A 27809-nucleotide genomic window follows, 5' to 3' on the forward strand; every position below is an offset into this window, starting at 1 on the left:
CCTTAACGGCTCATAACCTCTTATTTCCTGTTTATAAAAGCATAATATATAATAAAATTGCCTAAGTGGTAAGTAGGTTAATATGATTTTTTCTTTATGGTGGACCCGCTAAAACGGTAGTTACCCACGCAACACACTACGTCAGTGTTTTTTCAGTCAAATACTAAAAAAAAAATTGGGTTAGAATTTTGCCGCCAAATGTTTTTAACTATGTAGGTAAATAAATAGGTACCTATGTGGTTTTTATCTTATTGTAGCGGAGAGAAATCAGAAGAGTACGCGGAGGGTTTACAAGTACATGGCTATTCAGCTCTGGTCATTGAACATACCTAGCTAAAGTCATTTTAAGTATAAATAAATTACATTAGTTACATTTTATAAGTTTTTAACACATGACCTCTGGGAACGAAGTACAGAAGCTTATAGTCAGTCAACAAAAAAACTAAAAAACTTAGAAAGCTGGAATAAGCGTTATATAATATTGGACGTGCAAAACTGATTTCACAATTAGCCACATCGATTAAAAATATAGTCATTACATTATTCCGGTGAATAATAAAAAATATATTTATTTCATTTTTAATAAAATCAATACCCTGTGTTTTTCAGTTATAAGCTTTGGCGTCTCAGCGTTTAATAAATTCAATAGCGGCCAAATGACCATGTGACCGTGTGGCCTAATGGATAAGGCGTCGGACTTCGAATCCGAAGATTGCAGGTTCGAGTCCTGTCACGGTCGAAAAACTTTTTGCTTTTTTATTCATTTTACTATTATAATTTCATTTTACTAACTTGCCATGACGAAAACATTACATTATATTTATTTATTCTCTTTATAGACGAATTTGTATCGCCTGCCTAATTTAATTTTTATGCAAATCTACAGTTTATTCCTAAAATTGATTGAATTTTGCACACTTGACCTTTAAAACAAGGTCACTGTCTAAATCTGATTTTGTACAACTGTGTGTCAAACCCGTGCATTAGCTCCGCCCTGAGGAAAATAATTGTCATCAGGGCCTATGTCCTCTTTGGGGATGCTGTGTGGAAGGTCTTTTCAAGGAAAGGAAGAAGAGGAAGTTCTGGGAAGGAGGGGTGGGTAGGAATCTGGGGCAGTGTGTCCAAGAGTGACGGACGTTTGAATTCATCCCTCCCAATGCGGTAAAAGGCGATGGTAGGTGGGCGGACAAACCTCACCCCCTTGAACCCGGGAACTCCTGCTAAGTCTCCTAACGTAACCACTTGGGATGACCTATGGCAGAGGTGTTGGTTATTCAATGAATGCTTCTCGGGGCGGCGGTACCCATACCCGCTTCCCAAATTGAAACGTCTAGTCTGTCTACCTATTTGTATAGAGGATAGTTTCTGTGACGGTCGGGCGGGCGGCGTTTGTTTGATTTTTACACAAATCTAGGGTTTCATTTCGAGATTACAGAAATTTTGCACATTTACCTTCAAAACTCAGTGTAAAGCCTGGGCAACGTAAACAACTACTAACCGAAATAGCTAGCAGAAAATAATATTTGCATCCATATACCTCCACATATCTCGCTCGATTATGATAATACAAGTATGGTTTAACAGCATTTATTTATTACTCATTGTTGGGAAGTAAGAGCTTCATAGATGCACGCACAGATGGCAGTGCGTAGAGCTTGCGTGGAAGTCCGCAAGATGGAGCCAGTGGCCAGTAGTCGCCAGGGCCAGTGGTAAGGCTCTCAGAGAAACTTACTGTTTCAGATTCCAATTAGCCAGCTACTAGTTAGGTCGACTATCAAGTCACCTTTATAATACGCGGAGTATTAATAAATCCCTGAATAATCTAAAAGAACCACTAATTTATTAACTCCTTCTAAGACGAGTTGGAGACCTGTTTGTACGAACACAACAGTATACTTTCATCCTTCCTCTGCCATTTCCATGCGTCACTGCTTACTGCCATACCTACTACACCAGCGTTGATATCAGCCCTCCATTATGGACTGTTAGCTTCGCTTCTTTGTATTTTTTTTCATCAGTTACAATTTTAAAAACGTCACCCTCATACTGTGTATTTACTTGCGTACGCACAAGATAATAGTAATAGTTTCTTTTGATAAAATTGAAATAGAAAGGTTTGTTTTGGTTGATGACGCACGGATAGGAAAAAAATAATCAGTATAACTAAGATTGCACAGAAGATATTTCGTAAATCTAGATGGGTTATAGATTGGTGATTTCGATTATCGATACATGATATTGGAATTTTATTATTCAATCTCATGTCAATAATATTGCCAATATTGTTTTCAGAAGTCGTCAAGTTCAAAGGGTTTTGAAAAAACGGGGTAATTATTTATTTATTAATACATGAATCTAGAAGGCGTTATTTTTACTATATACTCAAAAACTACTGAAGTTGTTTTTATTAGTGCCGTGGGTGTTTAGAGGAAGACTAAACGCTTTATCTTTGCAGTGTAATGAAATACGTAGTCGAATAAAGTCGATATTATGTAGTTTTTTTAAAACCTTACAATGCGGTATACATTAGTAAACGGTATACAAAGTCGGGAACACCCGTGGAAGACATGGCACGATCAAATAAATGAAATACTTAAATGTGGTAAATTGTGGTATGTGATGAATAAAGAAAAGGGAGTAAGCAGAATGTATAACGTGAAAGTGGAAGGCAGAAGAGGTCTAGGACCCCCAAGTCAAAATGATCAAGTGAATCAAATATTTTTTGAAATGTAAAATTTTTTATTTAAAAAAAGCACCCAGATTTCATAACCTCAAAACTTTCAGAACCCCGAGCTAATGGCTGATAAATTGATAAGCAATGCGTATCAATTATTTAAACAATCTCAGAAAAGATCACAAATCACCGATAAAGACTTTTAATGACATAATGCGCAGATTTAGTATTATCATCTTAGTGTAACGTCTATACCGCGGTAGACAAGTTGTAGGTTATTTATTAATTTATTTATTTCTTTGTTCATTTTCAAAATGAAGGCGGTTTTTATTGTCGTTTTATCCGCTTTGGCGTTGGTGAACGCAGACGATGGACTATTTTCGGAAGATTTCCAAATTGGTGAGTAAAGACACAGATTCTCAAACTTATTTCAACCACCGCCTACTTTTAGGGTCGATAGGATGTGTGTTACCCATATCTTATTTCTGAGATCAAGGAATGTTTCAGTAAGAGGAAATAAATCCCATACTTATTCATATTTAGAAGTATTTTATGAACAGGCTTTGAATTTAAAACTTATCTAATATGAAGGATAAATCTGATGCATTTCGACGAGTTTGTTGATATGATGCTCAAATTCACTTAAAAACAGCCGTAAGTCGCCGCGTTCAGAAAGTTGCAGCCGATTTCTCTCTTTTGGTTGTAAAAATCGCGTTCCTTAAATCGAGCCGCTATCAATAACACCCCTTACGTAGATGGCAGTAAGGTTTAAATTCCCGCTTGACACCATCCGCCTGTTTTGATTTATGCAAGAAAAAAGCATGGCCAAAAAGTGCCATTTATTTTATTTTGTGGATGTTCAGGCATATATTTAATTTTTTTTCGATCATTTTATAAATAACTTAATTTGCCACATTATACAATAAAACCATAACCGAAAATGGGTTCGTAAGTAGGAGATTTTGAACTTTAAAGCAGTTTACATAGGCCTTATACATTATTTTTTTCTGGGCTTATAAAAAGACTTATCTAAAAAATACTCGATTATTTGAAAGGCCAAGATGTATTCTACTCGCAGTATTTAATTAAAGCATCTGAAACATTTCTAGGCGACCAAATTTTCAAACCAAAAACACATGATTTTGCATTACTACGTAGTGCATCGCCTTAAAAAAAGCTTGTATGGTTGCATTGGTTGGGGAGCGTCAGGTAGAACAATTTTAGATCTGCTTATGAAGGCACAGAAATCCGTTATTAGAGTAATTTTGCGTAAAACCTATAGGTACTCTAGCGATCAGCTCTACATAAAATTTAATGTACTCGATGTTCGTCAAAATTAGGTACATAAAAGGTTTATTATTCAGGTACACAAAAATCTAGAAAATCTTGATAAAATTGATCATAAATATATCACAAGAAGTCACACCCGAAAGGATCTCGTGGTCCCAGGGAGCAATACGGCAAAGTATCAAAAGTCGTATACATATCTGGGACCGAAATTATTGATTGGCTTGTGGAGGGTGGAGTCTGAAAAACTATTAAATAATATCACTTAAATTTTTATTTGGTTATTTATTAATGGCTCATTTAGTAAAAACTTAATATATATTCAATTTGAATAAAATAAAAAAAAACAACACTTTAATTTTACAGAATAATTTTTTAGTAATTTTAACAGCATCTGGTTCCTTAGAACGGGCAATCTGCCTAGCTAGGAACTAATACCTACCTACAATACATAATAACACTTGTACTTATTTTTAATATACTTATACAGTTATTGCAATATTATTATTTAGAATTTTTTGTTAAATACATGTATCTAATGTAATGTAATAAATAAATACAAAATAAACTTGATTTCCACAAACTGCACGGACTGAGGGTGGATGGTTTGATACTGTTTTCCATGCAAACTTTGACAAATATATAATTACATTATTAGCGTTTTACTTATCTTATAAATGTTTTGTCATGACGAAGTGAAAAAATTTATTCGTATTTAAGTCAGTTAGATTCCGTCGGATTTTTATAGTTATAATTTGTCTGCTGTCGCTCCTCTAGATTTTTTTAACGCCCCCTAATTTTCTTTCTTCTACTTTGAGAAAGACTGCTCTAGCATATTAACCATTATATTTGAGAATTCTGGTCGAAGAATTCAAGTGTATTTCCGTTTTGCAATAAAATCCAAAAAAATGAATATTTCTTAACGTATACAAAATCTAAAAACCTTTTTGAAAGGTGGATAAATAATCTTTCAAATTTTTACTGTCAGAAATAAAAATATAATTGTCGAAATATTAAAAAGAAAAAAACTCGAGAAAATTGGTGTAGTTGGTCCTGCTCTTAATCTATTCAAATCATATCTTAGCAACAGAAAGCAATTCGTTAGCATCAATAATCAAAATAGCAACTACCTACCAATAAACTACGGAGTTCCTCAAGGATCCATACTAGGACCACTTCTGTTCCAAATTTATATAAATGATATCTCCCAATTAGATTTAAACGGTGATATTTTTTTATATGCAGATGATACTGCAATTTTCTACTGGGGTAAAGATTTAAACATCTTACTAGAAAATGCACAGAGTGACTTAGACAAAATTAACAGTTGGCTCCAATCAAATATCCTAACAATGAATGTTAAAAAAACAGGATACATGATTTTAAGCTCAACTCGTAAAATAATTCGTCCTCATGTACCCTTAAAAATTGAATATAACAACCTGCAAATTCTGATACAGGAGAAATATCTTGGGCTGTGCATTGATAAACACCTAACTTTTAAACAGCATATTCAAGATATTAAAGATAAAATCACCCCCTTAATTAGCATATTTAGCCGGATATCATATCTGTTATCAAATAAAATTAAAAAAGTCTATATTATAGCCTCGTACACTCACATATAAACTACTTTATTGGGAAATACATGTGAAACATATATAAACGAACTACAGGTAACACAAAACAAAGTAATCAAAAATCTATTTCATTTCAAACCTAGATCATCAACAAAAAAATTATAAATGGAAACAAAACTATTAAAATTAAGAAAATTATATGAATATAATACATGTATCTTTATTTAAAAAATAAATAATAAACTCATACATACAAATACAGAACTCATTAAAACGTCCCAAGTACACACACACTTTACACGGCAACACGATCAAATACATTTAAACACCATACATACTCATTATGGCAAGCAATCCATTGGTTACGAGGGGAGCAACATATATAACTGCCTCCCAGACAAAATTAAAAATGAAAAAAATGTAGGTACATTTAAAAAAAATTATTCAGTTTTATGCTTAATGAACAAAACAATGAAAGTGAATAATATCGTTGTGTAATATATTTATGTGTAATGTATTCGTTAATTCTAGTTAAATAAGTGAAAAATGTAATTTTCTTATATCTAGAATAAAAAAAAAACTTTATTGTCACTTCACTTTTTAAAATTCACAAAGTTTCATAAATTTTACTCAAAATGCGGTCGAATTTTCCGTGTCATTGAGGTGCACATTTGAATTCTTCTATAGTTAACTTCTAGATTTGAATATAAAGTGTGGTGTTTTTTTTTCTAACACCGTTTAAATCATATTTTTCACTTTGGAAGTGTATGAGACACAATGACTATGAGACCATATCAGCTGTTAGAAAAACCGAACAAATGTACCTGAAGGGTTAATTGGACGATGTATGACTGAAGAATAGGGATGCATCACAAGGAGTATGTGCCAAGACAGAGCTATTTGGATGTGGAGATCATTTTATTCTGCTGATCTGATCCCCAATACAATATCCTTGTTGAAAAGGATCCTCCCGTCATACTGTTCACTGTTTCTCGTCGTTCTTGTGTTGATCGCTGCCATGGGAAAGTGTTTCAACGTGATGCTTTTCCTTTCTAACGTATGTTATTCTTTATAAATGTTGTGTCTCCACTAGCTTCAAGAACAAGTACAAATTGCCTTGGAGGAAAACACTTTGCATGTTTGGTATATGTAAATATATGTTGTGTCGTGTAGGAACAGTCGGGGTTTTTAGAATCATTTATTGAGAATCGATAGAGGAACCTATCTTGGTATTTATTTATTTATTTTTTATTTATTTATTTTATTTATTTGCAAAAACAGTACAAAAACCAATACATTGCAAAAGCGGTAAACAAATTATTGAAGAAAATTTTATACATAAGTATACAGTTAAAACATATGCAAAAGCGGTAAACAAAATATGGAAAAAAAAATTATACATAAGTATACAGTTAAAACAAATACAATATTTCGCGCTTAAAGTCGTTGTAGGACATATGGAAAATATCCAAGTTAGCTGGAAGGGAGTTAATTAACCTAGTGAGTCTTCCCAGGGGCATCACCATTGGTAAGTTAGTTCTGGACCTGGGAAGAATTAAAAGCCTGTGTTGGCGGCCTCTCGTGAAATTATCCGGGACATAAAGTCCTATTTTTGACAGAATGTCTGGAATTGATACTAAACCATTCAGAAGCTTGTAAGCCATCATCAATAATGCGACGTCCCGTCTGGAACTAAGGCTGCAGATATTCAGCATTCCCGAGATAAATGCTGTTGGAAACAGCCATGGGTAAAAACCAAACTCTCTCATATAGAGGTATCGTAAAAATTTCTTTTGAATTTTCTCGACCATTAGTACATAGACAGTGTCCTCTGGCCCCCATACCTGAGATCCACTCTCGAGAATGCTACGCACTAAGCTAAAGTAAAGCAGCCTAATGACTGCAAGGTTTGTCAGTTCCTTTGAATTGTGTATGACAAAACCTAACATTCTTGTAGCTGATTTACAGATCTTTTCAATGTGAGCGTGAAATGTTAAGCGAGCGTCATACACAATTCCTAAGTCCTTATAAGTCACCGTATGCTTTAGTGATGTATCTTTCATTTTGTAATTAAAATATACGATCTTTTGTGACCTCGTAAAACACATAACTGAGCATTTTTGGAAGTTGAAACCGAGTTTGCTGTCAATACTCCAGTCAATAATTGCATTTATATCTTCCTGGAGCTTTTTACAGTCTTCTAATGATCTTATTCTTAAGAACAGTTTAATATCATCTGCAAAAAGTAAAAAACGGACGAATTTGATTTTTCCCCGAATATTATTTATAAAAATTAGAAACAATAAGGGTCCTAAATTGGAACCCTGCGGCACACCAGAGTTTGTAGGATACGCGTTAGAGTTAAAACCACCATAGGAAACGAATTGTTCCCTTTCTTTTAAATAGTTAGCAAAGAGTTTAATTAAGTTTTCGGAAAAACCAATTTCTTCAAGCCTACTTAAGAGCACTAAGTGATCAACCTTATCGAAAGCTTTCGCAAAGTCATGGTATGACGTGTCAACTTGCTCATTATTATCGAGCGCTCTCGCCACGTAATCAGTATATGCCATCAAGTTTGTAGTGGTTGATCGGCCACGTCGAAATCCGTGTTGTTGTTCGATCAAGAATGGTTCAACCTTGGCATATACATATTTATGAATAATTATTTCGAATAACTTGGCAGGTGCGGACAGAATTGCTATAGGACGGTAATTGGTTGCCTGACACTTGTCACCATCTTTATGTAGAGGGGTAACTTTTGACAGCTTCCACAGTTTAGGAAAAATTCCGTTTTTAATCGTAAGATTAAATATATGTAGAAGTGGATTAGACAGTGGTTCAGAACAACCCTTAATGACGAAGGGTGGAATGAAATCAGGGCCAAATGATGTTTTTGGTTTCAATTTTCTTATTGCTAAACTGAAATCCATGTTATTAACGTTTTCTATAGATATGTTTTGAGCTTTTGTCAATCCAATCTGTCCTGGTACGTAAGAATCAAAATCAGCTTTTTCTGGATTATAGACAGATTGGAAATATTTTGCGAAAGCTTCCGGTACGTCAGTTCCTTTGTAAGTACAATCATTCAGAATAATATGATTTAAGAGGCCTCTGTCATTTTTTTTGTCAGAAACATATTTCCAAAATGACTTTGGATCGTGTTTAACATTATTCTCTACCTCCACAATATATTTTTTGTGTGCTATTGAAATGCTATGTTTAATTTTTGTACGATAGGATTTGAATAACTCGTGTTCACTATCCAAACCTGATCGTTTCCACCGTCGATGGTATACAAGCTTCGTCTTTATGTCCCCGATAATCTCACGCGAAAACCATCTAGGATAGTTTTCATTTCGCGGCGCTTTTTTTCTTAGAAAACATTTGTCAAAATACGCGTATAGGGTATCGTAGAAGTACTTAACTGCTTCGTCAACATCGGAGATCTCCAAGATAGCCAGCCAATTGTGGTCACGCAATTGGCTGTACAGCTTCTCAAAGTCTCCTTTGCGGAAATTCCAACCACGAAAGTTATTTTCTGAATGTAAACAACGACTTTTCAACGGTCTGTCATGATCAAGACTAATTTCTGACACAAGTGTCGGGTGATAATTATCTTCTTGAACAAGACAGAAATCGGATTTTTTTGTAAACATACTAAAGTTACTTAATACTAGATCCAAAGTACGATTACATGAGTTAAGTACTGTATTAAACTGCTTCAATTGAAAAAGTTCCATAACATATAAAAGCTCAGTGTTCACTGCACGTGGATTTTGTGAAGAATTAATGTTAAAATCACCAATCACTAAGATTTTTTTATCAACAAGGTAAGTTAAGTTACTAATTAAAGTTTCGAAAAAAGTCGTGTAAATATGCGTTTTTGAACTGGGTGGGATATAAACAGAACAAATAAATAAACATAAGCCTTGAATTGTGACTTTGACCCATAAATTTTCGTCTCCCGTTTCCAGATGGGAAAGTCGTTCGGCTCGCATGTTTTCTTCGTTTAGTAAAGCGAGCAGTAGTCCACCACCTCGTGTTTGTTGAGTGCTTCTGTCTTTTCGGAAAACTGTGTATCTGCTGTCGAAAATTTGCGCGTTAAATATCGAATCGTTTAGCCAAGACTCCGTAATCACGATGAATTTATGTTCTTGGTTAAGAACATTTTCTAGAAATTGATTCATCTTAGACCTGAGTCCTCGCACGTTCTGGTATAGTAGTCATTTTGATTCGGTCGGCTTTTTCGCGTTTTCTTGACCTGAAATGCGTTTATTATAATATCTAAAATGACGGACAACCACTCCTCGGGGCCATAGTTCTTCTTTTAGTAGTAAATCTATGTTCTGCTCGTCGACTCCTATTTTAAAGGATGAGTATTCTTTAGAAAACGCCATAAACTTTTCAGCATTACAGCTGAGAGCTGTATTCGTTTTGACATGGGAAATGACTTCCTCCGTCGTCGTGTCGGGATCTAAGCGTGAAACGATAATAAATTTTTGTTTGGGTATTACTTTAATCTTACTCGAGTCATTGGTTCCTACGACTAAAATTTTGTTTTTATTGCGTAAGGCGGCACTGTATGATAACAATGGGCAGGAGGGCGGCTCGGTGCGGGGGGTTTGCTTGACGTTAACGCCGCTGCTCTCAGCCGGTGTAACCGACTCGGAGGCGGGGGCGGGCGCAGGGGAAACGGTAACTGGTTCACTGCTGTTTGCCAAACGAGGCTGGCTGACTGCAGGTGTGAGAGAGATGGTATCAATATTCTCACCTGAGTTTGAATTTTGGTTGATTTTTGTTTTCGATCGCGTTGTAATCACCTTGTCATTCGCACTGTAGGTACTCCGAAAGACTTCAATACTCGTAACGAGCCGCGAAATGATATTATTTTGAGTGATTATTTCATTCGATAATTGCCGAATTATTCGCTCCTGTTCGAGATTTTTAGTTTTCATTGACGATAGTTGCGTGTAGCAATCATCCAGTACTGCGATGCTTTGCTTATTAGACATATTTATTATTATTATTCGTTAACAAAATACGCGCGACGAAACTGTGTGCGTCTTAACTCGTGACTCGGTAGGGAATCTAACACGGTCGATCGATAAAGGATTTATCGATAGTGTCGATAATTTGTCATCGTTCTCGAGCACGACTGCAGATTGCCAACGTACAAACAACAGTTCATGGCGAATAAATTAGGAAAACTTAGTCCTTAAAATGGTTCGGGAAAGTGGTGGGTACCGTCGACTGTCAGTCCTCGCGGGAGCCAAGGACACGTATCGTATTACGTTTCGGTCGCTGTGATACTTGATCAGTACAACTCATCGGTGATTTTCTTCTGCTTCTCCTGCCAAACACTTTGCCAGTAACCACGAGTTTATGAAGATTCGATTTCTCAGTTTGACGAGGAACTTAACTAAATAACTAACTAACCATCACGCCGTTTCCCCGCAGGGGTTGGCAGAGAGGACGGACCGCCAAACAACTCAGTCTTGGCACACACTAATTGCCTCATTCACATTCATTCATCGTCTCATACATACTCTTCTATTACTCTTGATATGTCCCGACTCAAGTATCTGATTCACTTGGTCGTGCCATGTCTTCCTCGGGCATCCCCTACTTCTGCTACCACTCACATTTGCATAGTATATTCTCCTTACACTCAAACCCAAACCACCCTTTCTTGATCTTACTCATTAAACTTAGAACATTACAAAAAATATTTTTTATATTAACTAAAATATTTTAAGATGTTTTAATAAAAAAGAATAATAAAAAAAAATTAAAATGGTAATTTTTTGTAAAATCCCATTCTATAAGATGGTGCTTTGAATGAGTGTCCCGGCCTGGTGATCTAGGAGGTTTTGGTTTAAGTCCCCGCATTCCGAATTTCCACCGATTTATAACACATTTCTCTTGAAAACTTTAAGTTTTTTAGTTTCTAAAAATGTGTTTGTTATTTTTTTATGATAACACCCTTACATTTGTTATGCCGAAACGTTAACTACATGAAATTCCATCGGTAGAAAAAAATCGCAAAGCATGCTCAGAAAAATACTAAAAACACATTTTTTCTGTTATTTAATATTACGAGTATATGAAAAAAAAACCACAGTGTATCTTTAAATGCAACTCAGAGATTTTGGCTCTATTTTAAATGAGTCGTGTTTTATTAAATATTTTCACAGGTTTCGCGTAATTATTATCGTTTTTTTTAATATTAGCGCGCTCCCTGTAACGTTCGTATTTACATATATCTCCCCTTTAAACTATATTCCTGCAAGTCTAGAATGAATATTTATTTTTCGGAATAACTTTATTGAGTAAAACCTCAAATTGTAATATTTAAAGATTGAAGACAATATTAGTGATTTCTGACCGAGGGGGATAGGGTCCCATTAGCTCAGTTGGTAGAGCGGTGTCCCGGAAAGACAAGGGTCCTGGGTTCGAGTCCTAAATGTGACCGTATCCTTTTCTGATTTTTCTGTTTCAGATTTTCGTTTAGAAATCACTAATATTGTCTTCAATATTTAACTATATTCCTCTTCTTTTAAACGCTCACTACAGAACCTTAAAAGACCCCGCAATCAAACACACTTCCCTTGGATGCTTTGAGTTTTTGAACTCTTAAAAAAAGATATGTACCTAGTTTTGAAAGATAAACTCTATTCGATGTAGTAATTGTGTGAAATTTCTTCGATAGAAAAAATGCAAAGTACTCCTCCAAAATAAAAACACATCTGATTCTCTTATTTAATATGCTATAGGAATGCAAAAAATCACACAGTTTCTTTGAATGCTACATTTAGATGTTATTAAATATTTTAAGTCGTGTTTTATTAAATATTTTCACAACAATCGTTATTTGCATCTTCAGTAATCTTATTTTTCTTTTGAATTATCAATATTTAATTTACAATAATATAACGAGCGAGCCACGAGCGCCTATCCTAGACTTGTGAGATAGTCAATAGATATCACTTAAACATAAAAATAGATACATTTATCTAAGACACTATCTAGATTGCAATTAAATTCAAATAGAATCTTGCAATCGCGTATAGAAAATGAAGATAATGTTGGAAGTGCGTAATCGAAGTATGATACAGTTAAATATGACCGAAGGGGGTGGGGTCGGGTTAGCTCAGTGGTAGAGCAAAGGCTGAGGTACTGGGTTCAATTGCTAGATGCGAACGAATCGTTTCATGATTTTTCTGTTTCACACTTTCGTTTGAGAGTTATTTATATTACTTCCTTGTTCCAGATAATGTCATCGGCAACGCTCTCGGACGCATCTTCGCCAAGACCGCCAAGAGAAACCAGGAGCCTGGGCAGAAGATATATATCGACAGGAACATCGTGGATGACAAAATCATCGCTTTCCTTGAGTCGGCCAGGGAACAGTTTGACGTGGGCTTCCCGGAGTCCGGCATTCCCCCTCTAGACCCCTTCACACTGGACAATGTGACCTTCAACCTAGGATGGTCACATGCCGAGGAAGAGATCTATAAGTGAGTTTTTACAGAAATAACCTTCTTTATATTTATGTAGATGATCGTCCTCCTGTTGTCGGGGTAGAGGAGAAACTTTCAGTGTTTTATGATCTGGCCAATATCAATAATTATTAATAATAAAAAAATGAGGGGTCCAAAGTTAGATCCCTGAGGAATCCTGAAGTTGGTTTTGTATTTGAGAGAAACAAGGTGTCCGATATTAACATACTGGCAACGATTGTCTAGCCACGACAGCGAGGAAATTTTGAGAAAAAACTGATGTTACTCAATTTATAAATTGAAATATCATGGTCGACTTTAAATTACGTACATTACATCAAAACAGACGGGGCAAATCTACCAGGAGCTTTTTTAAATGTTAAGTCGGTGAGAAACTCCAAACCATCATAATTAGAACAATTATTATTGTCGTGCATTGCAGAAAAATATAAGTTTAATCGTCTTGTATTTTTTGGTATGAGAACGTTCGGCTCATAGCAGATTAATAAAAAATATTATGACATAATATTTTGAATTATATCGTGATTATTTATTAATTATTGCAGGTTGAGGTAATTTTTCCCGATACCAATCATCTTGAAAAGCTATTTGATTAAAAAAAAGTGTTCAAGTCAAGCATAGGTTTTAGACTAGTTTTTTTACACTCGGCATCACAAAAATCGTACACCTTAGAAAATAAGTTTCAAGCGTTAGTTTCTCCGAGCCAATACATCTCCACAAAATAATATCGATATCAATTGAAAGTACATTTAACGAACTTTTATCAGACGATTGTTTAGTTTCATTAACGATACGAATGTTAATAGTAATGGACTTAAAAAATGTTGCTTAAAACATTTCCCTGAGCTATGAAAGGAGCAGCTTACATCATATTTAGGTAATTCACTATCTGAACGTTGAACAGGTTACACATGAATAATTAACAGTGAAAACATCCCCTTAAAATGGACAACACTGCTGACGAAGTCGCTCAGGTGGTGGCACTACTGCAACCAAGAATTCAACAGTGTGATCTTGCTCGGCAACCAAACATAAACCGTTTTGCCGTCCGACGGGTTTTCCAACGGGAAACCGTTGAAAAAGAAAATGAGCTTGAAAAAGAGCCTCATAAGATTTTGCAAAAAGTGCGATTTTTATGACGCCGAGTTCATTATAATAACTAGGTTAATAATAAAATTTGTGGATCGATTTCTTTACAGCTGTTTTTAAATAACGGGCAGAAATAGGTATTACCATATTATTAACACTGTGCATAAGCTTGTTTATAATGAATACAATATGTATATATCCCTTTCCTTGTTTTTCAGTGTGGACATCCTCGTGAAAGACCTGAAGTTGGTTGGTCTAAAGAATTTCATTATCGAAAATATCAACTTCAAAATTATCGGCCTGAGTTTGACCTTTGAGCTCATTGTACCAGACCTGGTTCTGACCAGTAAGTCAAAAATTATACTAATTATAGTTAATTATAAATAATTTTAAAAAACTTTTAAGCTACGTATTAAAACTACTACCTAACACCTGTTTTAGGGTATTGTCTCATCTTAATTTAATCATCATGAATTGGTGTTATTCGCTCCAAGAATGTGATACAATTAACATCTAAAACAATAATAACTAGCAGTGAATATGTCAGCATGTATGTCTATATTTGCAAGTTTGTTGTTGTACTAGATACAGGTCCTATTTATAAAATCATTTTGATTGGAGTTGGTGTTGCATATGTCAATGTAGTTTATCATCATCAGTACATTCCAATAAGGTTGAGTGTACTAAGACCAAAAATTAAAGTCATTATTTTTTAATGATTAACTAATGTTTATAAGATATAGATGATATAACTAATAAGGCTTTAAAGATTCTTGGCTTCCTTTGTAGAACCCTAACTGATTTTAAGTCATTGGATTGCATGAAAACACTCTACATTTCACTAGTTAGAAGCCAAGTGGAATATAATTCACCTATTTGGTCTCCTTTCTATAAAGTACACTCTAACAAATTAGAACGGGTTCAACACAAATTTCTTAGGTACTTAAATTTCAAGCTTAAAATTCCAATAGAAAACATTAATTATGTAAATTTGATGAATGGACTTAATTTAATTACGCTGTCTGACAGAAGAACCATTTCAGACCTAATTTTATTATACAGAGTCATGAACAACCTTATTGACAGCCCTGCCATCGTTGCTGCTATTAAACTCTATGTACCGACAAGAAATACTAGACAAAATACAACATTCTTTTGCGACACATATAAAACCAACTATCAGTCAAACTCACTTACCAATAGGATGCATGATTTGGGCAACAAGTTTGGTGGTATTATAGATATATTCCATGATTCCCTTTATAATCTTAAATTCAAATTAAACCAACACTTTGTGGAATCATACAAATTATTGTAATAGATTTAACGATTAGATATGTTATTGTAATGTTTTATATTATATTTTGTTCTTTGTTATTGTTAAATATTATGTTGTTTAAAATGTTTCTTTACGCCATATTCTTCAAAAACTACTTGTATATTTTTTTAAAATTCTTCACTTTTATAACTCTTAGTATAAATTCTAACTCGATAACTTATGTAAAACTTATTTATAATCTATGTAAAAGCCCCTATGGGCGTATAACAACAACAATAAACAATAAACAAGGTTTTTTATGCAAATCACAAAGGATAACAAACTATTATTAGCAAAAATTAGTCGCCTGAAATATCCATACAAATTGAAAATATTTCCCGTCTAAAAATAAATGAGGCCAACGGGAATTGAACCCGCACCTTTTGATGTCCGGTCAGGTGCTCTGGACCACTGAGCTACGTTGGCCTATTTTTACTAGGGAGATATTTTAAATTTTTATGGTTATTTGAGGCGACTTATTATTGTTTATTTTGATTTGTTATCCTTTGTGCTACGCATAAAATCCTTGTCTTATGAACGTTAGTTTATCATTAAAAAATAATAATATTTGACAAGTCAAATATTTTACCAACAAATGTAGATATAATATGTCTCGACGCCATCTAGTGTGAAATTTTGAACTTACAAAGCCTTTCCTACAAAAATAAAGTTGGTTGTTTACAGGTGAAAAAATATAATAAGTCATTATCTCAATGCCGGAGGTACCTACCTAATTATTTGTTTTAACTTAGTTTTATTTTTTTAATTTTTTTTATTTATAAACATTCAAACCTGCTAAACTACTTATGTAGTTTGTCAGCAGGTACATAATGACAACATTTTTGCAATAACATGGTACAATGGTAAACAGTATGTAGGTATGTATAATGTTGATGATAAATTAACAATAAATGATAAGTTGGTTAAATTACAGAATTGCATAAATATAAATATGTAAGAAGCAGTATAAGCTTCATATAACAAAACAAGCACAAATGAATTTAATATGAACAAATGAATATAATCAACAAGTACTTCTATTGTTTTAATATACTCGTACATAAGGTAATACAAATTTATAACGATTTTCCATTTCCCTAGAATGAGAATTCCAATTATGAAAACAAGGTCTTCAGTAGTGCATCAATATAAATCCTCAGAATCTAATAGCCATTTCCTTAGATTAATTTGACTTTGGCTGTAAAAAGTTTATATTTTTAATTGTCATTGGTAGTTTATTAAATATTCTGGGTACAATAAAGTTTAGGGATCTTTCATCGTATTTATTGGTACATTTCGGGACCACCAGTCCTTCATTTTGGGTGAATCTTGTATTATGTTTATGGAAAACTCTTTCCCTATACAAGGAATCAGACAATATAAGATGTTGACTTACAATATTATAAAACAATAATCCTCTGACAGGTAAAACATTCAGAGACTTGTATATTAATTTAGTGTCGCTTCTGTGTGTATTTGTATATTTATGGATTAACAATTTTGTAAAGGAGTTTTGTAATGTTTGGATATAACTTATATTAGTTTTACAAGAATGTCCCCAAGAAGTGATTCCATAACAGATTGTGGATTCAGCCAGAGATAGGTGGATTAATTTTAAAGTACTTATAGGCACAAAATATTTTATTTTATAAATTCTACCCAGAAATGATGTGATGCAATTATTAAAATTTTTATCGATATTAGGTACATACCTAATATTAAAAGTCAGTTCTTAATCAAATATACGAATTAAATTGTCATGTGTGTTAACAGTTGGAATTATAATTTGTTTCAGCATCTGTCGGAGTTACTGCCAATATTTTGGATATCATTGATATTCACCCAACTTTAGACGCCAGGTAAGATTCATGAAACATATTATTCAAATTTTATTCAATTGCTTGTTTTTAATACGTAGATTTAAAAGTACATCGATTTACGTGGTTTTAAAAGCTATTTTATAAAAAAAAATATATGGGATGATCATAGACATATGAATATTAGTAGACCTGCCCTAAGTGATTAAAAGCGTATTATCCCCACTCCCCATACCGGTTCCATTGGAGCCGGCTGGGCTCGCGTATGGCCTCAAGTGAAATTTGAAAACGTGACGTCATCATTCTTGTGCGAACTATGGTCGAGGCATCATCGGTTCATTTTACGAAATAACGCGGCAAAATGTTGACTTTTACTATGAAAACTTGTAAAAATAGATGTGAAAAAGAGAATAAACCCAATTGTCGTATTACATTCCATATATAAGCATTATTTTACTTTATTTTAAGCATATTCACATCGTATAATATATATCACATCGAGAAACGTCTGGACGCGAAATACAAAGCTGGTTGGTTGCTGGGAAGTAAATTATGAACATTTATAAAAGTGTCTTAACTAAATACTTAAACGAAATATTCGACTCTGAAAATAGAACCGAATTTTTTTGCCGAATTTGGACTTCGCAAATAAATTTGTTCATAACGTGGGGAGTAATTTGCGCTCCCATGTAAAAATGTCTATTCATTCAAAAGCAGATTTTACTTTTAAGAAGTAAATGGTGATATTATAATGCGAGATGCCTATTTACTGTCAGATTGATTTATTGACGAATCACAGTCAGCCTTACGCCCTTCGTTCTTCAACAGTTGATTTTACCCCTCGCCATTATCTTCTCGTCTATTAATTCCTATGTCTGTGGGGATGATATAGGTTGAGATGTGTTCTGTGACAGTAGATGAAAATTTGATTGTCGATTGACAGCAAAATTTTTGAATACTACTCTTTTATAAACATAGTATATACAATATTTATTTTTAACTCGTGGGGTAGAACATGCATGTATCTAAAATAATATATGTACTTATAACATTTTTTGAGGTCCTGTTATTGACAACTGTGATGAAAGGCTTTAAATCACAGTGAGAGAAAAACAGATAAACCATAGCTGCAAGAAAATATGCAAATTATTTATGAAAACGGACATGCTAACGACATCTGGCGGAGAAAGAATTGATCCAGCTTGCTTGCGGTAGGCTCCTGTAATAGTTGAAATTATATCGAGGTTCTAAGACGAAAGCAGAGAGGTCGTAAAATCGTCTAGGACTAGACAGGGCTTCCCCTTTTCTAGGCCTAAAAATAAACAATGAAGGTTGTCAACCAATAGATCTAAACAAAGAGCTATAAAAATTTTGAGTAACCAATCAGTGAACGAAGGGGGGTGTGTCTACGAAAGACAAAGGATTGAACCTTGGACCCGACATTAAAAAAGATAATTAATTGCATTTCCGTTCCCACAAAAATTAGAGGTGAACGCACTATGGCATAAACACTGACGTTCAAGGCGACAAACTCTAGGAAATGTTTACAATAACCGAGACATTTAGGTGATGGCGAACCGTTGAAATCGAGTGCTTTGAAGATTTTACAAATTGAAAAACACACGCACGAAAATGCAATGGAAAATTTATAAACGTGATAGTATAAAAAAGGGACGGGAAAAGCAAAGGAAAGTTACTGGCGGAATTTCAACTGTAGTGCAATTATTTATGATAGCAGGAGGGTGTCATGTTCGATAAAAATCGTACTAAAGAGAGGAGTGAGTGTTGGAAACAATGGAAATTAATCGTTATCAATTTAAGATGAAACGGACATATTGGTAAATCAATTTTGAATGAAAAATCTCGCAAAAAAATACACTTTTAGAAAAGTGCGGCGATCGAATGGAAGGATAGTACAGGGATTTTGGACTGCTACGAAGGTTCTAGGAAAATGAAAATTGAGTATTAGAAGAAGACAGTAAAATTAAACATATATCGATAGATTAGATTCAGGAAAAGTAGACATTTTCATGATTATTAGGTTAGATATATATTAGAGTTACCCAATATTACGGAGGGATCGAAACAAGACAAAAGGTTGGCGGTCTCATGTATATTTTGAAGGGTAAACAATCGAAATCCGAACATGATTTTTATTTACGTTAAGGTAATAAACGATTGGAAAAGCGATTAACTTTAACGTTGGTCTTATGAAGTATTTAGATTAGTCAAAAGAGATAAAAATTAATAGGTTTGAAATTAAACTAAATTTACGAGTCTGGTACAAAAATTTTAAACGTAAACAGGTGTCCAGACATATAATTTATGTGAAATCTTGTAAGTGAGGGATGGAGGATGGGGCGGAGATTGGATCAGGCAATAAAAGTGACAGATATCCCAGAGTCTAATTAGGTATATCTCCCATAGAAGTGTGGAAAATTATATATTAATTAATAATAGATGAAGTATGAAATTTTTCTGGAGACCACACACATCGGGAAAAGTGGAGAAAAGATGAAAGAAAGGGTAAAGAACGGAGATAAAGAATAATCCAAGTGGAGAAAAGTGATACAATTCAAATTTATCCGTGAAATAAATAAATACGACTTGGAAAATAACTAGTTAAAGAGTTATGAGAAATGACATAAGAATAAAGAAGAAAATTGTGCAAGAAAACGTCGCGGATAAAAGAAAATCCAAAAGATAAGGAAAAATTCAAATCTGCGGCATTAAGAGAGAAAGTACTGGTGAAAATGGAAAAGCTCATATAGGTGACAATAAAATTGAGTAGAATTTAGATAAATCGAAATTCTAAACTGCATAGTAGGGATTTCAACATGGATTTAGGTATTTTTCACACGAGATGCGTAAAATTGAGATGTATATATATATTATTGAGGACGGACCTATCGCAAATTGAGAAAAAAAAGGAACACAAAATCATGAGAATTTAACTACATTTTGTATGAACACAGGACAAAGGAAGCTTGGGCGATTAACACAGACTTACCCGATTCGGACCCTATCGACTTAGATTTGTGAGATAAAAACTAACTACCGCCCAGAGCCGGAAAGCAGAACATCTTATGGGAGCACATTCGATATTGATGGAAGGGGTGTTTGGATTTACGAGTTGATAGGAGATAGAATTAAGCATCAAGAGACATTCAGATACGTCTTTTGGAACCTGAGAGGGGTATAAAAGATGGAACTCATCAGTCAGGAGGACAGTCGCGCCGAGGGTTTGAAAAGTTGCTACATGGCAGTACTACGTCTATTGGTAAAATTCTAGTGAAATAATCTAAGTGTTAAATTCTGAACAAGTCCCTGGACTTAGCAAGTTTTGTAAAAAGTCTTAAATTCAGTTTCTAAATTCTGAAAACCCCACCAGTGAAGTTTTGTTAAATCAGTTTAATTTGGTTAAACAGTGAAAATAAATATAATTTAAACTCAGTGCTTAAAAGTGTTAAGTGAAGTGCAAAAAGTGAATTGTGAATTAATTAAAAATTTAAAAATAATTATTTCATTCAAAGTGAAAACATTCAAATTAAATTTAAGAGTTTGTTATCGTTAATCTAAAGTGAACGTGATCGCGTATTGATATTTAAAAATAGATTATAATTTAACGTCAATTTGGTTAAAAAATAATAATAATAGTAATAAATACTTCATCTTAGGTTAAAAGAAACACAAAAACAAAAAAAAAGGGATTCGATAATAATAAACGTTTAAACCTTTGTTCTAAAATTAATAGTAAGAGGAAAAAAAATTAATTTATTAAGAAGTTAATTAAAAGTTTGCACAATTCGGAATAAATTTTCTTATCAATTTATATAAAAAGAAATTTAGAATTAATAAATTGTTCAATTAAAATCCATCGTGCGTATAGCGACAGTGTTAAAAGTGTTTGTCGTTTTAACCGGAATTTTAATCATCAGTCTATCATTTCGAAAAAGAATTTGAAACAGCTATCATTCAAAAGCCTAAACTAGAAAGGTGTTATAAAATCAACGGGTTTTCTGGATTAGGATTTCGTTCGGAAGAAAAATTAAATATCAGCTAATTTATACGATTCAAGCGAGAATAAAATTTTAAATAGGAATAAATAGTCGAAAAGATTTATTTTGAAATTAGTTGAAAAATACAATTAATTAGGTAGGATTTCTTCATCAAGGTTGTTGTGTACTACCCGACCGGAAATACCTTGACGTGGGTGAGTTTTCCTTTTATAAATAATTTTCAGGTCCCAGGAGACACAGAAGGGCTGTGAAGTGGAAGTATATCAATTGAATATTAAATTAAAACAACAAAACAAAGAATTACACATTAATATATGTATATTGTATATTTGTATATATATTTATAAATATAAAATAAAATATTGTATATAAAGAATATATATATGAGTAATGTAATTATATATATGTATTTTATTTATTAATCGAAACATCGAAATGGTAGCGATTTTTAATACCTACCCGAGGACATATCTATATTATTGAAAAAGAAAATATGTATTTATTAATATTCAAGACCATGTAGAATCATATACCTTATATTTATTTATTAATATATGTAATCTTATTTAACGTATTTTGACAATCGAGATATGTGTACATATATATATATTTATATTATTTTCACCTAACTTCTAGTAAGTTTACTAAATTCGGAAAATGAAAAATAGTTTAACTTCAATAAAGGATTTAAAAATATTTTAATTAATAGTGCGCAATAAAAGTAAAGAGGCACAAATGACTTCTAAGGAATTTTAAAATAAACAAATCTCACATTTAGGTTAGTGTGTCAGGAGATGTTTATATTATTTGTTTACAAAACAAAGGATCACTGGAGAATTGGGTCAACCGCATAGTTTGAAAACGACCTTGGCCATAATTAGTTAGTCACAAAGGATTTTATTAATTACCCGAAACAGCTGGAAGATGCGTGTTCTCAAATACTTATCAATCACAAACGACAATTGAAAAATCACGGGTTAGCCAGATTTATATCAAAAAATTACATGAAACATTTGAATACTATTGATTAGATAATCGCACAGTTTTATTGGTTACCTGAAACAGCTGGAAGCTGCGTGCTTACAAATACTTATCATTCACAATCGACAATTGAAAAATCACGGGTTAGCCAGATTTATATCGAATAATTATACGAAACATTTGAATATTATTGATTGGGTGCTCATACAAAACCCCATCAGTTGCCTGAGATATTTGAGGGTCGAGTACTCTCTAATGTGGCAATCAACTACTTGAAACAATTGGAAAATCACGGGATAGGATGAACAAAAATTAATGTTGAACCCTGGAGGTAAAATTTAAAATAAATACAGAGGTATTCGAGAAACGTAAATTACCTATAGTTATTTCTAATCCCATCGACTAACACGAGGAAGCGAGATTACCCGTTGGGCTTAGAACTAAAGGGAGGCTGTGATGTTTTGGACATCCACAAAAATAAACGATAAATAATAAAATAACGTGCTTTAAAAATTTTTTGTTTAAACAACGACGGAAGATTTATTGACAGACAGGCCTTGAGTAAACAGATTCCCACGGGAAAGGAGAGATCGGAGGGCAGTCGAGTTTTGAACTTTGGTGGATTGACAGCCCCGAGAAAGGGATACAAATCAGAAGTGTTGTTTGAAATTGCAGTTAATTATTGAATTCAAATGGTATTAGAGAATATTGCGGAATATTGAATTAAAGTGAAAGATTATTGATCCGGTGTTTGTGTGAAGTGAAAGTGATTCGACTCAGTGAGAAAACAATTAATAATAATGACAATAAGGAACAATCGGATAATTTGTAGAGCGCCGTTTTGTAAAAACCCACCTCAGGGGCGCCCGGTGTTGTGCAATCGCGATTGTGTTATAAAGTTGTGTTGATTTAAATGTGTAGTTCAAACTAAATTACTTGTCTTAAAAACATGAAAATAATAAAAATAATGATCGCGTTTTTAAGACAAGTAATTTAGTTTGAACTACACATTTAAATCAACACAACTTTATAACACAATCGCGATTGCACAACACCGGGCGCCCCTGAGGTGGGTTTTTACAAAACGGCGCTCTACAAATTATCCGATTGTTCCTTATTGTCATTATTATTAATTGTTTTCTCACTGAGTCGAATCACTTTCACTTCACACAAACACCGGATCAATAATCTTTCACTTTAATTCAATATTCCGCAATATTCTCTAATACCATTTGAATTCAATAATTAACTGCAATTTCAAACAACACTTCTGATTTGTATCCCTTTCTCGGGGCTGTCAATCCACCAAAGTTCAAAACTCGACTGCCCTCCGATCTCTCCTTTCCCGTGGGAATCTGTTTACTCAAGGCCTGTCTGTCAATAAATCTTCCGTCGTTGTTTAAACAAAAAATTTTTAAAGCAACACAACGTTCGGTGAAGCCTTTTTATACTGAACCGTCACGTGAAATGAGTACGTTCAAGGTCGTACGTCACGTAGACAAACTAGGATGTACACACTTGAAGGGGTGTGTAATAAAGAAAAGACGGCAGGGAGGACCTTCCTACCCCGGATATATATATAACCAAAGCCTTATGGAAAAGTTTGAAGTAGAAAGGGCAGATCTTAATTCACATTAACAGCAAAAGAAATGGTACCTATCGTCAAAAATGATAACAGAGACATCGTACTTCAAAGTCAAAATAGAATAAACAGACAGACCCGGAAAACATTGAATTCATTGTGACGACAAAAAACATCTAAAATGTTCATAAACAACGAAGCCAAAGGATAAACAAACATCGAAATCGGATTAATTATAACACAAGAATAAGATAGCTGGGACAAATCTAAAATAAACATTGCATCGGATATCGTGAAGTATATGGCATATTTTATACCGTTGATATTAGAATAACTGTAAACAATTATTGTTTATTCCAGATCTAAAAGGCAGAGAATGTTTAAGTCATAAATAACACAGACGGACAAAAAACCATCGGATCACAGCCGAGGACACAAAATAAATCAACATGAAAATAAATAACACTCGAACATAATACAAATAACGCATTGAGATGAAAAAAACACAAAGTTAAGTCAAGTACTGTTATGTAATAAACAAAACTCGGAGTTTAAAATTCTAAAATAAACAAGTGTGACATGACATATTGAATTTCTACCCATAGCGACACGAAACACTTGAAAAAGCTGAGGGCGGAAAAAAACTCACCAGTAGAACAAGCCGATAATCACGGGAACCAAAAAAATAAACAGATGCTAGGTTAGAAACGAAGAACAGGGGCGCTCAACATTTTGGAAGAATTAAAATAAAATTTAAAATAAAAATAAAAAATAAATACAGAGGTATTCGAGAAACGTAAATTACCTATAGTTATTTCTAATCCCATCGACTAACACGAGGAAGCGAGATTACCCGTTGGGCTTAGAACTAAAGGGAGGCTGTGATGTTTTGGACATCCACAAAAATAAACGATAAATAATAAAATAACGTGCTTTAAAAATTTTTTGTTTAAACAACGACGGAAGATTTATTGACAGACAGGCCTTGAGTAAACAGATTCCCACGGGAAAGGAGAGATCGGAGGGCAGTCGAGTTTTGAACTTTGGTGGATTGACAGCCCCGAGAAAGGGATACAAATCAGAAGTGTTGTTTGAAATTGCAGTTAATTATTGAATTCAAATGGTATTAGAGAATATTGCGGAATATTGAATTAAAGTGAAAGATTATTGATCCGGTGTTTGTGTGAAGTGAAAGTGATTCGACTCAGTGAGAAAACAATTAATAATAATGACAATAAGGAACAATCGGATAATTTGTAGAGCGCCGTTTTGTAAAAACCCACCTCAGGGGCGCCCGGTGTTGTGCAATCGCGATTGTGTTATAAAGTTGTGTTGATTTAAATGTGTAGTTCAAACTAAATTACTTGTCTTAAAAACATGAAAATAATAAAAATAATGATCGCGTTTTTAAAACAAAGTGAACATATAAAGGCAGGAAGTGTTTAATCGGGCTAAGTTATTGATTTGGCGAGATGGCATTCTATCCACGGAGACCGAAACCCAGAGAATCAAATAGATTATTAACTGTGGGTTCGAATCCTAACAGATTAGGGAGGTACAATTTTATTTACAGGAATATTTAATTACCCTTTTATAAGCGTAGGGAGGAGGTCGAAAATTAAAGTGATTTAGCTATATAGTGTAACCAGGTAAGCTTCACGCTGAGAATGAGAGGTGCCTAACTGGGTGAGTTTTTTATATTATTTATTAAATTCCAGAGGACCCCCTTTAAAAGACGGATACAACTAAGTTTACGACACCTGCCGTCCAAATAATGTTATCATTAAAAGGAATACCCTAGACGGATTGTCAATCAGCTGTGAGTGAGAGACAGGCCAATGACTTTTCATATATAGGCCGAGAGGCGCGGAGTACAGTCAGTCAAAGGGGAAGTTTTGCTAGCGTATGCCGTCCCAAATTGAAAGCGTTCGGATGCAACCAGACGGAACAAAATGAAAACTTTTCTTCTGTTATTTGACTTTTCTAATTTAATACTTTTCATCTATTGTTTGACTTTCTAAGTTACGAATTGGGATGCACGAAAACAAATCTAAAGTCGAAAGAGGGAGATGGTAATCTCCGAAATAAAACTACCAACCGAACAACTTTTCTCAACAGGTATCTTTCGAGAGGTAGGCAGCCTCTTTAAATTAAATGCAAAACATCAAACCAATTATCCGTTTATACCTTACCTGAGAGGATAGGTATTCAGTAGGAGTTACCCATACCTAATACACGAGGATGCTAGTAACCTCATAAAATAAATACTGGAACCAAATATTAAAATACAGACAGTCCTCATCCCAAATTTGGCATATCGAGTAGACCTTACATATATCTCACATGATAATTGGCTGAATGGGTAGGCACACAACCTATCGTTAATAAGCGGGCAAAATGTCGACAAGATCGTCGTGTGTTATATATGTATTGACCTAGAAAGGGATGTAAATCCCCGACGACGTGGGAGTTACAATGTTTTCTAGAGGTGGCTCGTAACTTAGGACCTTACGTGTCACACTTTCGCGACTAGATTCGTGATAAAGGGATGTTATGGTTTTCCCCTTCTACACTCAGTAAAGTAGTTTATCCTGGAGGTGTTTGAGATTGGGGCAATTCTGAAATTGGTGAAGAGACCTGGTTTTCTTTATTCTGGCGTGAAGGTTGCCGATTTGGAACAAGGGGAGACCCGGCCGGTTGTGATATCCAGACACGCAGATATCGATTGCCTTGTTCGAATTATCATCCATCAGTTTTGTTTGGTAAGCGGAGGAGTCAATCTTAACTTGAAAAAAATTCATTTCCTTTCCTCTCCTTCCCCTCCCAAAATATATACATGGATGGCGCCGACAACTAACACCATAAATTTATCGTATGTATATCACATATATAAAATCTAACACTTTATTATATTCACATTACCCTACGATAGGTAGAATCGAGTAGCTAGGGGGGGGTGAGCAGGCGACTTAGAAGATAAGGATTATGAAATGGTTTTGAAAAACAGCGGTAATGGATTCAACTCACTCTATCTCAAAAGAACCAAGGGATACCACACAAAACATAAATAACTAGGTTTCTAAACCGAGAAACAAAAACCCAACACAACGTTCGGTGAAGCCTTTTTATACTGAACCGTCACGTGAAATGAGTACGTTCAAGGTCGTACGTCACGTAGACAAACTAGGATGTACACACTTGAAGGGGTGTGTAATAAAGAAAAGACGGCAGGGAGGACCTTCCTACCCCGGATATATATATAACCAAAGCCTTATGGAAAAGTTACCTACGGGACTTAAGGAAAATGTATCGTAGAAAGAAGAGAAGGAAAAGTTTGAAGTAGAAAGGGCAGATCATTACATCCTGTGATGTTTTGGACATCCACACACTTCGAAAATATTAAAAACCAGCAATTTAATTTAAAATTCTTAATTTTATTTTAGTGAATATATAGCCAAGTTCACAAATGGCTAGTTTATTATAACTTACATATGTACATTTTTACATTTTACAATCAAGCTTGAATCTATCAATTGATGCAGAGTTTAAGCCTTATACACATTACGCTATTTTATGCGGGCATAAATTGGGCGTGGCATGTAGGTACGTATTATATGTTGGGCTGACACAGTGGGCCATAATCTTCCCCAGGAAAGGGGGTCAGATCAATTTGAAGACTGCCGAGGAATATCATATCTTTGTATGGGATCTGTCACTTTGACAGATGACAGCCGCATAATTACGGCGCTCCGTAAATTGTTTATAATTTTCAAATATAGCCTGGCTAGCAGATCACAGCGCATATTGTATCCACGCCCACAATTACAGCTATTATATATATACAGGGATTTTATGGCGAGCAATATGGAGTTATATAACTGTTATATTACTTTGAACTTAAAGCATTATGAAGTAAACTGTTTTGTATGTTGGCTTTGTCCA

General features: G+C 34.1%; 1 protein-coding gene and 1 non-coding gene across 2 annotated transcripts in view; both read left to right on the forward strand.

Annotated features, from left to right (window-relative positions):
• Positions 1 to 666: 666 nt before the first annotated feature.
• TRNAR-UCG (transfer RNA arginine (anticodon UCG)) lies at positions 667 to 739 on the forward strand. Its single transcript has one exon. It is a non-coding gene; the product is annotated as a tRNA-Arg (tRNA).
• A 2198-nt stretch (positions 740 to 2937) lies between these two features.
• The window catches only part of LOC149410957 (uncharacterized), a 38091-nt gene continuing 13219 nt past the window's right edge, over positions 2938 to 27809 (forward strand). The window contains exons 1-4 of the mRNA XM_089647216.1: positions 2938 to 3073; positions 12812 to 13058; positions 14369 to 14496; positions 17264 to 17327. Coding sequence (XP_089503342.1) covers positions 2989 to 3073; positions 12812 to 13058; positions 14369 to 14496; positions 17264 to 17327 — 524 coding nt within the window. The 5' untranslated portion in view covers positions 2938 to 2988. The remainder of the gene's footprint in view (positions 3074 to 12811; positions 13059 to 14368; positions 14497 to 17263; positions 17328 to 27809) is intronic.

This window comes from Hesperophylax consimilis, chromosome 26 (genome assembly GCF_061612785.1).
Source record: "Hesperophylax consimilis isolate HC1 chromosome 26, BYU_Hcon_1.0, whole genome shotgun sequence".
NCBI classification, from domain to species: Eukaryota; Metazoa; Arthropoda; class Insecta; order Trichoptera; family Limnephilidae; genus Hesperophylax; species Hesperophylax consimilis.